Source organism: Nothoprocta perdicaria, unplaced genomic scaffold (genome assembly GCF_003342845.1).
Source record: "Nothoprocta perdicaria isolate Ctin4 unplaced genomic scaffold, notPer1 scaffold_53, whole genome shotgun sequence".
Lineage (NCBI taxonomy): Eukaryota > Metazoa > Chordata > Aves > Tinamiformes > Tinamidae > Nothoprocta > Nothoprocta perdicaria.
The window spans coordinates 443,593-456,798 of NW_020455788.1; the positions used below are offsets into that span (position 1 = coordinate 443,593).

The 13,206-nt window shown below is 47.2% G+C and overlaps 1 protein-coding gene across 1 annotated transcript; it reads right to left on the minus strand.

Annotated features, from left to right (window-relative positions):
* Positions 1–6,348: 6,348 nt before the first annotated feature.
* On the minus strand, positions 6,349–11,761 carry NOXRED1 (NADP dependent oxidoreductase domain containing 1). Its single transcript, XM_026048299.1, has 6 exons — positions 11,607–11,761; positions 11,090–11,274; positions 9,828–10,008; positions 8,289–8,443; positions 7,288–7,510; positions 6,349–6,640 (listed from the first exon to the last, which is right to left on the minus strand). The coding sequence occupies exons 1-6, from the start codon at positions 11,759–11,761 to the stop codon at positions 6,349–6,351; spliced, it is 1,191 nt and encodes a 396-aa protein (XP_025904084.1).
* Between the last annotated feature and the right edge of the window lie 1,445 nt (positions 11,762–13,206).

Consider the following 13,206-nt stretch of genomic DNA (forward strand, 5'->3'; position numbering starts at 1 on the left):
GGGACACAGGGGCCGGGCGGGACTGAGGGGACCCGGGGGACACAGGGAACACAGGGGACCCGGGGGACACAGGGGCCGGGCGGGACTGAGGGGACACGGGGGACACAGGGGAACCAGGGGACACAGGGGACACAGGGGCTGGGCGGGACTGAGGGGACCCGGGGGACCCAGGGGACACAGGAGACCCAGGGGCCGGGCGGGACTGAGGGGACCCAGGGGCCAGAGGAGCCGGAGCCGGGGGAGACCGAGGATCCCTGTGAGCCGGGGGAGACGGAGGAGCCCCGGGAGCTGGGGGAGGCTGAGGGGCCGCAGGAGCCGGGGGAGCCGTCGGGGCAGGATCCCGCCTGCCCCTTCCTGGCGTGGAGCGCGGAGGAGGTGGCACAGTGGGTGGCCGCGCTCGGCTTCCCGCAGTACGAGGTGCGCGGCGGTGGCGGGGAGCGCGGCGCGGGCGGGAGCGCGGCCGGCGGCCACCGAGCCCGCTGCGCAGGCCTGTTTCAGGGACAACGGCATCAGCGGCCGCCGCCTGGTCCTCGTGAGCTGCGCCAGCCTGCCGGCCATCGGCGTCACCGACTTCGGGCACATGCAGGTGCGGCCGCAGGGCCCCTCGCCTCGTGCCCTGGGCCCGTGTTCGCAGACCGGCCCGAGCCCCAGGTGCCGCCGAGCGGCCGCGCGTGGCGGCTCCCGCCTCGCCGAGTGCCCGGGGGCCTCGGGCCTGTGGGGCACCCGCCGCTCACCGACACGCCTGGGGCTTCCCGACGTTCCCACCAGAATTTCCTCCCAGTAGTTTTCCATTTTGTGATCGCCTCGAGGTACTCTGTAGAATTTCCCCAAAGGAAAACGAACTTTTACCTGGCACAACTGAAGCAGAGATCCCAAGCAGCAGAAGGGCACCTCGTTATTACTCGTTATTACTTCCTTCTTTTATACTCTGCTGAACACAGACTGCATGCGGGCCAATTCCCCCTTCTGTAAACACGCCACTTTTCCATAGCCCTTCAATGGTTTTTAATACATGAACATTGTGATGCCAGCTGGACTAGGCTCAGGGATACATTATGGCCTTGAAAAGTTCCCTAAAGGTTCAGAAAAGCACTTCATATTTGAAACATATGTAATATATTTGTATATAATTTTATATCTTTTTATTATCATTTAGGTTTACCTAGAACCATAAGGGAAAAGAGCAACTTGTCATGAAGCAACAAAAGACATTAAAAAAACCTCAACCTTTGAAATGCTTCATTAAATCATGCTGCTCTTGTACAATGTACTGAAATTCCACTAAAATGAGTAGAAATACAGTGCTATGAGATGTTAGAGATGTGTGCTAAGAAGTTTGGATCAATATCAGAATGGTTAAGGATCCACTAAAACTTCTAGCTTTTGTGATGATTACATTTTAGTTTTTATTATAACTATGAACATCAATCTAGAAGCTCTTAGCCAAAGGAAACCTCTGATTTTAGAAGAGACTTTGCACATGAATGTGGAGGCAGCACAGATGTCTCCTGTGCTTATTTGTAGAGTGTAAAAGAGAGGAACTAATAATGATTTGCCTTTTTCTTTGTTGGGATCTGTAGCTTGATTGCTGCTGTTTCAACTCCTCATGACCATTAAATTAGCAAAGAAGCAGAAAATTAATGAAGATGAGCGTCGAGAAAGAGTTGTCTAACACTTAACACACGCCCTGTTAAGCAGTAGAGAATCATAAATAGAGAGTCGTGAATTTAGTTGAACTGTTCCAAAAGAAATTTCAGTCTCATACAGGGAATGATCAACTCTCTGGGCAAGGGCACCCTTCATCTACTATTCCCTGTGATTCTGGCTGTCCTCACGTCACGCTTAGGGTTAAAGACATTAACTTTGGCAGACAATCTGTAGTTTGATTTCTTGTAAAACCAATAGGACTGAGCATTGAGTCCCAGCAAGGCTCGTTACCATAGGTCTTTACCACAGGAGAAGCATGGTTATATATAAAAATGAGTCCAAAACACCAACTGTAAAAAGAAACCAGATTAAAACCACTTTACATTGATTTAGATTATTGATATAGGAAGCCCCATCAGAGGTCCATAGAGTCAGCTACTGTGGAAGGATCAGAAGGAAATCTGATAGGGGCTCAACAGAAGCTGGGCTTAAGCAGAACCCCAGTGCAAAGCAGCACAGGCAGCCTTGATGGCCAGAGAGGCTGCAGGGATCAGCCTGTCTGCAGAGCCCTGGAGTGACGCTCACGCAAAGGGGATATCTGAGCCTGGAACAACGGGGTGACTGAGTGAAAGGAATGTCAGCATGCCAGCGAGGTCCTCATAATTATAAGAAAATAGAGACAAGAACACTAGCTCAAAATTGTGTAGCAAAACTATGACAAGCCTAGAAGAAAAATACAGGTACCATCTCCCTGATGTAGCTGCAGGACCATCTTTTCTCCTTTTTTATTTTTACATATATGACTGAGAAACTAACTAAAGCTGACGGCTGTTTGTTTGTTTGTTTTTGTTTCCAGCTTTTCAGGGCGGCTCACTGCAGTTTTTTAGCTAATGCAGTGAGTGAAAAGCCAGAGAGTGCCCTTGGCCTTGCTGACTTCTAGTTTTCCCACTGGATATCTGTGATTTTAGAAAAGTCCTTTCGGCCAAATTCTTGAGATTTGTTACCGGTTTAAACTCATTATTAGCTATTTTTACGTCATTAACCTGAATTCCACAAATAAACGTGTGTGGATTGTGAATTCATTCATATTACAGGGAGACCTAGGATCTCTGAATGTTTTTGTGCAAAGTGATATTTAGGAAAAAAAAAAAAAGAATCTGGAGCCTCTGTTTGCATCTATTTCTTCCACCTGCAAAATGTAAGACAAAACAGCAAGACTAAAAGGGGTAATTACTTATTTATCTTGACAATTTGATTCTGCTAGAGCTGAGTCTTTGATCTCCTCATCCATCAGATCAAGTTCACTTCCATTTGTTCACCCTCCTTCCTCTCTGTGGCAGAAACCACAGAGGGACTGCTTGTACAGAGGCAAAACCATTTGTTTTATATAATAACTTACAGCTGCTTTCCCCAGAGGATACAAGGTTCAAATAAGCAGCAAGAGATAGAATCTTTATGCTCCAATAACTAGCCTATGAATGCTGGTTTTTCCCCCCATTCTACAGCATCATAAAAACAATTTGACCACTAAGTTTCTGCCTGGCTTGAGCAATCTTAACCCTTTGAAATAAATGACATGTCAAAAAATATGGATTAGCACCAAGAATTTGCCTGTTGGTTGGAGGAGAAGGTAACAAACTGCAATGCCTAGTTTCTCAGAGAGCAGCCATTGAAGCACAGCAGCAAATATGCGGATACAGCTGGCCTTAGAGCCAGTCATTTGTGTTCGTCAAAGATCCAGGCATCTTACATGGTTTTAAATCTCTCAAATTGAAACATAGAGATTGTATATGGTAATGGTATGTATACCACTGATATATGGTGGCTAGAGAAATCACAGGTTACAGAAATCACCTGGAAAGCCTCTTCTTCCTCCAGTAGAAACTAAAGGAGAAATATTTCAGGGCTAGGACAAGCAAGAGCCAACACTCTGCAGCAAACCTGAACATGGAACTGTTGGTTTTGTAAGGTTCTCAGATGCTCCTAAGTGAATTGGGACCTTCCCACGGACTTCAGTGGAACCTAGATGTTCCCAAAAATCATGTCCTAATCCAAGATTTATTTGCTGCCACTCAATTTAGAGTCAGGTCTGATAGAATCCAAGTTTTCTTAAGCCAGAGCAGAACATGGCCCAGTTGGCTCTTTCGGTAAGAGCCTGCTAAGGTGGATGCAAAGGTAAGGCCATAGTACCGTGCTTATGGGCACACCAGACTCACAATAAGGAGTGTCAGCAAAAGCCTGTGAACAGCCAAAACCCAGACATTTAGTACAGTAATTAACGTCCTAGCAACAGTTCACTGAGATAGAAATATTTTTTTGCAATATAGGGAAAACAGCAGCTTGTTAGAGAAACTGTATTCACTAGATTTGGTAGAAGTTCCTCAGAATGGACAAAAAAAACCTTACTGTTGGTTTTAATTCTGCTTTCTTGCTTTTTTAAATGATATCACAACTCTCAAGGTACCAGCCCGATGTTCTTTAGGTAGGACACAAAGTAGGTACCTCTCTATACCAAGTAGAGGTTGGGGGAAGATTTGAGTGAAAGTGAATGTTTTGAAAGATCAGCACAACCTTGTGAACTGTTCTTCAATGTCTTAGTCAAACCACAAGGTTATAGTCTCAAAAGTGACTTCAAAAATTGTGGTAAGTCTCTGTTACCTGATAGTCCTGGGTCCAGCTGGCTCAGACAGCCAGTCACCCATAACTTTCTTAACAAGCAATAAGGTTAATGGTTTGATTAGTTTTTCCACCTCTTCTATCAAAAGATTCTGGTCTTGACAATACAATTTAGCAAACAATGGTAATGTTTTTATGTTACGTGGGGCAGAATCCAGCTCATTCACCTGTGACTTGTTTGTTCTGCAAGTGCAAACAGGAAAGCAAAGCTGCTGTGTCCCTATAGAGAGCAGCTGTGACGCTGTCCCCCAGAGCAAATCTGGAGAAGGAGCCAACCCTTCTGCTCCTATAGTATCACACTGGACCCGCGGGTGCAGATCCCACTTGAACTGCAAATGTGAAAAGGCCCCGAAATTCAGAAATTCCGTTCCTTTCTCTGCTGCTCTGGTACAGAATGAATGGTATTAGTTATTGCCTTGTGAAATGAGAATTTCTGGTATTTTTGGCTTATATTTCAGGAGATTTCACGACACGTGCGGGAGTTGCTGGGGATTGAGGAACCTCTCTTCAGCAGATCCATTGCCCTCCCGTACAGAGACAACATGGGTCTCTTCCTGGAGCAGAAGTCGCAGACAGGAGAGCGCGCAGACGCCCTCACTTTCTCACAGTTCATCCAAGAAGCAGGACTGGAGCCCTATGCTGCAGTTCCCCCTTTGGAACAAACCCAGAGTGGGGTGGAAGCAGATACTCTTCCAGCATCGGAGAACATCCAGAGTCAGGATTAGAGGCTCACACTCCTGTTCCATCTCTGTAAAAAGTCATCTGGGACAGCCATAAGACAAACTTACACCTTGCAGCATGTCCAAGCTGGGACAGTTCCTCTTTCTCTAGATTAAAATCAGGAACATGGCTGCTCTTAGCCATTTCTGGATAGAAAACACATCCCTATACCCTGAATTAGTTGTTTTGGGTTTTTTTTTCTGCAATCATCATTCTTTAGTTTGCTTCTAGAATTAAGCAAAGCAAAAGCTGTAATTCAGACACAATTGTACCGCTCTCTATCATTCTCTGCTGCTTCACAGTTGATTAACAAGACCAAAAGACAATCATAGATGTGTTTTAATTACCTGCAATTGCTAATTACTTTCTACTTTCTTATAGCCCAAGTAAATAGACTTCTCCTGCACTTTTGTATTTGAAGACCTCTTAGTTATTTAGCACAAAGTTGTAGCCTCTAAAGCATAACTGTAGTTCAGTTTCCTCCTAAAACTGCATCAGAAGCCCAGTGAGGTTGAGCCTGGGAACAGGCTAAGACTTTGTGCTGATTCAGCTTTGCATTATGACTTCTTAATAAGCAGGTTCAGACTGAAATAAAGCAAGACTCAGGCAGCCAGGGACAAGCAGGACAAGCACAGGGAAGTCTCCTGTGTGAAACTTGTAGAAGCAAATACGTTCATAGAGTTGTCAGCTTGGACATTTTAAAACACTTCAGGAGCAAACAGGGCTGTGCTCATATTCCTCACACCAATCTGAGGCAACGAGTCACTGTCTTATTCCCTGGCTGTTCAGCATGAGCCTGCTCACTGGCAATGAGACCCATACTGATTTGTCAGTGAGCCTAGGCCTAGGCTTCAACACCATAGGGAGCTGTCTCAGCCCTCAAAATGCCAAAGTCAGAGATCTCATGATCTCTGCCAGATCTGCCAGATTGCTGGCAAGGCTTAAGATTGATAGAAAATGGTGTTTCAAATCACAGCAGTAAATGTAATTCCACTATCTAATCTTTTATCTACTGCCATTAATGTTTTATGTTATGATTGAGCAATGGTTCAATAAATATTTATTAGGTGTTTAGTATTCCCTTGCAAGATGAAGTCTTCACAGTGTTTCTTTCATCATGTACAACTGTCTGAAACCAGCAGAAGGAAGTGATGGAAAAAGGTTATAAATATCTCTGGGTTATCACCCCTTTGGGATGGGATCTCAGCAGTAGGAACTGATGGAAAAGGTTATAAATATCTCCAGGTTATGACCCCTTCGGGATGGGATCTCAGCAAAGGAGTCTATTGTGGGCCCTGTTATAGTCTATGAGGATTTAGAATCACTGTCAGTAGTTTCCTCCAGATCTTCTGATGACATCTCAGAGGCAGTTGTGGAGAGCGAGGTCCTGTGATCCTCCGTCACACCAGGCTCCACTGCAGCTGAAGTGAGAGACGTGCTGGTGCTGACCAGCCCGCGTGGCTCTGTAGACCAGTCTCCAAAGGCCCCCTGATAGAGCCGAGCGAGGTGGCTCCGCACAGACTCACTGCCTTCTAGCAGCTGGCTAAAGGGAGACTCTCTCAGTTGTGCAGCTGTGAGGTCAAACCAGGGGAAAGTTCTGGGAAGAGAAAAAGAAAAAAAAAGCTGAGTGATTTGGGGAAACAACAGCCCACACCAGCTAATAATTTAGCAAAGAATGGTTTTCTTGATCTCTCACTGCTCCTCTCTTTTTCAGGCCTTTAAGAGACAATGAAGCTTAGACTTCAGTCTTAAGCTGTTCCAGGCATTCAAAGCTAGAACTGCCATGGGGAGCAAAACTGAACATAAAGGCTCATGCACAAGTAAGAGCCTCTTCTGTCGATCAGTGTATCCTCAATCTTACATCCTGGGCAGTCTGTGAACTACCATAAATCCATTACCCATAAGAACAGTCCTCTCCAGGTATTTCTACAGGATTTTTTTTTCTGCATCCAATGCTACAACCCCCTGTCCTGACTAGCGGCTTTAGATAATCCTCACAAGTATCCCAGTGGGAACTAGGGACAAAATAGCTTGTAGACAGAAATCCAAGTTTTCTATTGCTAAAATAATAACTAGAGCAATCTTCCTTAGCAGGTATATGGTTCTGAAAGCAACACCAGCTCAGAGTTGAGTGCCTTCCAACCCAACAAGAGAAGTCCATGCTTTAACTATGGATCAGGGCAAGTCTGAGAGCAAAGCAAAAGCCTGGACAAGCAGCACCTCAACGTTCAACCCTTTACTTACTCCTCCTGAGTCATTGAAGAGGCAAACGTTTTGCTGACAAAACTCTCACACACAAATCGTGGACAGCAAGTTTTCCCTTCTGCACAGATGGGGCAGTGTTCAGGAAAACACAGGTCATTGAGTAACTGCAGTGCTTTCTGGTGAGGCAGGCGCTGCCACATGCTGCTGTTCAGCGCCGCGTAGAAAACGGCCACCAACCATTTGGTGTTGACTCTGATTGTCCCTGCATAGCAACCAAAAATCAAAGGTCAATAACCAATGTGTATGCAAGTGTAAGGAGGTATTTCATTCTCGCGCTCCTGTGAAGAATTGCATCAGCAATTACATCTGGTTTATTTGAAACCTGTGGTTTAGGATGATCTTAGGTGAGGCGTGCTTAAAGGAATAGCAAACAAGCCTAGTATAGTTTATATTTTTTGCAGTGTTTTTCCTGCAAGTGTACAGAGGTGTTCTTTACAAGCAGCATATAAAGCCATATAATGATTTAGTCCAACAGCCATCACAGAGTAACAGCACTCCGGTCATTTTAAGAATTAATTCAGCAAGGTAGGAATTAAGTAGCGTATAATGAAATTGTGGTGGATAGAGGTAGTTGCTAGTAATTGCCAAACTGGCTATAGGAAGGGTATGAATATGGAAGCAGAAGTTCTGCCTGAGGTGTGAGAGAAAGATTTTGGACCAGCTGCTTGCTCAGAAAGTAGATCTCAGCTCCTGCTCGTGGTTTTTGCCTGAGCCTTAGAGCTGCTGTTGTCTCACCAACAGAAAGTTCTTCAAAAATTGGATGATACATTAACAGAGAAGAGTTAATGTGGCACCAGGAGCATTAATTAGAGAAACAGGTGTGGGAGATGCAGTCAGGACCCATTTATGCACCATCCTGTTTAAAAGCTGCTCTCAATCCCTTTCCAGCTCAGAGTATTACAGGCATTGGAAAAGCAAAGCGCAAATCCAGAAAAAGCTACAATCAAATAAAGAAGAAAGGGGGCAGGGAAGGATTTTACCTTGGGAACTGCAGGGGCATGTTGCCTGCACAACAGCAGGGTCTTGCAGTGCTGCTGTGACCGTCCCCTTCGTCTTCCACTCGTTGCTGGGCTCCTTGCCACCACACTGATACTGTGGCCTCATGATGGCACTGTAGGAAAGGAGTTGCTTCAACCTGAAAGCAAAGCCAGCCAAAAAACTGAGTGGCAAAAAGCAAGAGGATGTCCCCTCAAGCACTCCTTGCCCCAGAGAGCTTCCCAGACCCTACAGCAACTGCAGAGATGCAACAGCCGCTGCCAGGACACAGCAGCTTTCGGAGCATGTAGCACAGCACCGAGGTGAATGACCACTGGCCCAGGCAGACCTTCGCTCTGAGCAAGTGCACGAGCTGGCAGTGGCTGCAGGGTGCACAGGAGATCGTGGATTTTTAAGATCATACCTGAGGGAAACACAGAGAAACCACAAGAACTGTCCTATTGTACCAATCAGCAGCAGCCGAGTCAACAGTGCTGGAATTCAAGCTACTAAGGCTTTTTATTGACTACTTTTATTTTTTTTTTTTAATAGTTACTACAACCAATTGTAGAGGTTCTTCCTATTTGACAGCTTTTCAGGGCCTGTGTTCAAACTGTTCTGTGAGCTTTAATATTGCTGCTGGAAAGAGAGTGACAGGACTGTCAGTTTTGTAGCATGAGTGGTCTGCTTAAAAATAAAATAAAATAAAATAAAATAAAATAAAATAAAATAAAATAAAATAAAATAAAATAAAATAAAATAAAATAAAATAAAATAAAATAAAATAAAATAAAATAATCATCCCTTGTTATTGCTCCCTCAGTGTATGAGGACATTGCCTAGGTTGAGTGGGAGGGCAGAAACTGGGTTTAACTGGCAGAAAGGAGGAGGAGGAAGCAGGAACTTCTTCAATCACCATAAGAAGGTCAGCAGTTATTATTTGTGGGATCAGCAGCCTTTTCACCAGTCAACAGCCTAACCCATAGCATGTCACAGAACAGTTTTACATCTGATCAGTTACCTCAGCAGCAGGCCAAGGACTGGACTGACCACAGAGCATGAGTAAAACCCTCTGTGCATTCAAACCCCCAGGACAGGCTCTTCTCCCAAGTTACAGCAGCAGCTTGAGATGAAGCTGTATTTTTCCCCTCCATTTTTCTCTGGGCAGTTTACAATGGGCCTTACAGTGACAATCCGAAGCCATGTCAGGAGGGGATTTTCAAAGCCAGGATTGTTTTTGATTTGGAGATTTTTGACTTTTTTTTTTTTTAATGTCTTCTGATCACGTTTTCAAGTTTACAGCCATGAAGTCTAGAAAAGACCTTTAGAAAAACAAAAAGCTGTAATTCCAAGGCATTCCCATGGCTCCAGCAACTGGGAATTTGGGGGAGTGACTGAACGGGACAAGGTCTGTGATGATGTTTTGCAATAAAACCCAGAGGCAGCAGGAGCAGTGCTGCCGCTGCCGCATGGCCAGAGCTGCGTGCTGGGCCTGCCCACGCCGTCCCAGGCAAGGGCAGCCTAGGCGGGCTCGCCGGCCTTACCTGCGGAGCGGCACGGCCGTGACGAGGCTGTACACGAGGCAGGGCTTCCTGACGGCAGCCCGAATGGCGGAGCAGACAGTCAGCACGTGCGACGGGAGGCAGCACAGGAAGACCACATCCGCCCAGGCCACCAGCTGAGCGTTGTCGTAGAGGCAGCCGACCCCCTGCTCCTGCAGCTCCGCTGGGATAAGCAGAGGGAAGGGGCTCGGAGCCGCAGAGACAGGCCCGGGCAGCCTGGGACCCGCTCTCCACTCCGTACAGACGAAACACGAGCACCCCTCACAGCTGGCACTGCTCTCCTGGGGTGGCACTCGGGACATTGGCAGCTCCCCGTCAGCATTTCCACCTGGCAATGGCACCTTGGTGACAAAGCGAGCAAGCGACTCTGCCAGGAATGGACACGCAGGGGATGCAGCCGCCCGGCCCCGCTTCACAAACACCGATTTAAAGGTTTAGCCAAAACAGCTGAGTCTTGGCATCTGGCTGGTTTCCTAGATCTATAAAAAGCCATTTAATAGCCCCTGTTTACTCTCTACTCTGAGATGATTAGAAAGAGGATTTTATTGTTCTAAGCATCTCTCTGGAGGAGAGCTCTCCCCACTCATCTCGTTTATATAAGAGTTTACTGGGCAGTTGACAGTTTGTAGGCAAACAGTTGCTGTGATGCTGCACTTGAATTCCCTCTCCTCGCAGGGCATGCAGAGCTTTTCAGAGCACAGCAAAAAGCCTGTCTTGTACAAGTCACCCTACAGCAATTTAAAAAGGAGAGGAGCTTCTCAGTTTCGGCAGTACTGCAGATCTGGAGACATGTTTTCTCTGTTAGGTGAATATTTAACAAGCTGCAGCCTCAACTGCTGACAAAACTTTCAGCAAATGTGGCATATGACAAGGAGAATTTTGAAAAGGGCAGCAAGAGAGTGTGTGCCTAGGCTACGCTAGGACCCTTTTAGCCCCTAGTTAGTCCTGAAACAGGCTCTCCAAGGAGCAGAGTAAACATCTCCATCAAACTCCAGAGGGACTGGTGAAAACAACCTTACACAACTAAATTAGCACTTAGTGGACAACGGGTTCCCAACTGAATGAAGTTTTTTTACAAAATCTCATCCTCTGCTTCCTCGTAAAAATTTTAGATTTCAGTATTTTCAGTATTTTTAGCAGGAGAGCATTCTCTAGTAAGTTCTGCATGAAGTGCTATAGGAAAATCCAGCTATAATCCATGCAAGTGCAGTCTTGCTTCCACATCCAGGTTGAGGAGCACTTACCCAGGCTCTCCGGGCGCCTGGTGGAAATGCGGATACTGCAGCACGGAGTACTAGTAGAACTGCAGCTCAGAGCCAGTAGCGCTTTTGCCAGCTGCTTTCCAAGGCGGCCCCCACCAATAATCCCAATCTTCAAGCCAGAGTTGTCCACCAAGGAGGGTGGAAAAGCCTTCTCAGTCCTGTTTGGCCTGGGGAAGCAGAGGAACCAGCATCAACTCAATAGGACCCACAAGCTATGTGCCAGTAAAAGCCCCTTGCCAGACAACCGTTCTTCATTGCCCATGGGGAAGTGGGTGATGCAGGTACCAGGTGGTTTTCACCCCTTGGGCATGGTTTTGAATGTGACTCAGGCAGATGGCAATTTGCAGACCCCATAATGCAGCACAGCACATGTGGTATCAGTAGGGCTTCGTGCAAGATCCTTGCAAGGGGCCAAGGTTTCTTCCTCACAGCCTATCTCCCTGACATGCTTCTGCCACCCAGCCTTTTGCCAGCAGTGGGGAGCTCACTTCCACCTTACCTGAAGGCATGAAGAAGTCTGCAGAAGAAGATGGCATGGGCACACGCATTCACTGTCAGCCCCTTGTAGCGCCTTGCCAGATACATCAAGGCCTCCTCACCCTCTACTTCTTCTTCAGACTCAGAAGACTTGAATATGTCTGCAATATTCCACATCCTGGCCCAAAGGACAAGCTTCCACAATGAAGATTTAGAAGATGGATGTGGCTTCCTCCCATGTAGTGCTGCAATCCAGCCCCGCACCTGCCAGGAATGAGCGCAGGCAACTTACAGGCCCCAGCTCTTCCCAAGGTTTTTCCTTGCAGAGAAGCAGCCTAGAAAGTGACAGGTCCCCCCATGCTGTGCATTCATGGAGAACCGGACATATCAGGGGATTTTTGAATCTGCCACAGCTCCCTACTATGTGAGCCCCAAACAGACACTGCAAGCTGCTGGCACAGCACTTGTCCAGACTTCATTTGCGCTGCTCTGAAGATGAAGGTATTGAGAAAATCAAGCCTTGAATGAGCGATTTTATTTTTCTGGATGTTAGAATAGTACTGTGTTTCCCATCCTCTCCAGCTTAGCAATTCATCAATTCCTTCATCTTCCTGCATTTGCTACGTAAGTCCTCATTTCTTGGCACAGCCAGCTCAGCAGCATCCAGAGGCGAGAACCCGATACCTGTGTTACTGCTCCACACAAGCCAGGGATGCTCACAGGGGTGCAGGGCACCCAACACAAGACAACAGTGCTTCTGACCAGCCCACATAGCGCTCTAGAGCCCAGTGAAACCAGCTTCCCACCTCTGCTGGGGAGCTGGTGTTTCAGTCAGCAAGAGCACTGGGATTAGAGTGGGAGGGTCTCCCAGCCCTGCCTGCTTCAGCAGACAGGGACCCTGGTGCAGTTCAGTCTGACCTGGGGCAGCAGTCCAGTGCTCTTGTCCACAGCAGGATACTGCTCAAATATTTGAATTGTTTGTCCCCTGACTGAGACTAGAGCACTGTTCAGCATATCACAAACCTGCACCAAAGAAGAGAGAAAATGAAGCAGAACGGAGCTTTTTCCAGTTTCTGCAACTCACCCAAATCCGGCGTGCCTCCTGTGAGGTAAGAGGAAACAAAACAGCTTAACCAGCCTTTAGAGAAGCTCCGGTCAGAGCTGGAAAGCCCAGCAGATTCAAATATCCACTCCAAGTGGTTGCAGTCCCATCCTGCAGCTGTTCTGCCCCTGCAGCCACCACTGCCTGTGACTCCAGCCAACACGAGGAACAAGGACAACTGGAACAGGGACCTGACAGTTTCTGTCTGCTCTGCTTCCGTCCCTGTTCCCGTGTCCTGGCGGTAACGTTGCAGCAGGACGTGGTGCTGCCCGTGGGGCTGCAGGCCCTGGGTGTCCTGTCCCCAGGCCCCTCGGGGACCCCTGGCCAAGGCAGCCCAAGAGCCGCTGCCCCGGCGAGCGCCCGGTTACCGGGCGCCTCAGCAGAATCTCCACCTTACGCACCCAGAGCCAGGAATTCCATTCCTTCCAGAGCCCAAGCTTTTTGCCCAAAAGCAGAGCTTTTCCTGCCATTCAAGTCCATCACACAGTAGGATCAAATCAACTCCAGCAACCTCTGCTTT

Bases quoted from the DNA above. Each gene is read 5' to 3' on its own strand.
- NOXRED1 (XM_026048299.1), bottom strand. From the start codon at position 11,761: ATGTGGAATATTGCAGACATATTCAAGTCTTCTGAGTCTGAAGAAGAA. The intron at 7,511-8,288 runs GTAAAATCCTTC...GTTGCTATGCAG, and splicing joins ATGCCCCTGCAGTTCCCAAG to GGACAATCAGAGTCAACACC. The intron at 6,641-7,287 runs GTAAGTAAAGGG...TTCTCTTCCCAG, and splicing joins TCTTCAATGACTCAGGAGGA to AACTTTCCCCTGGTTTGACC.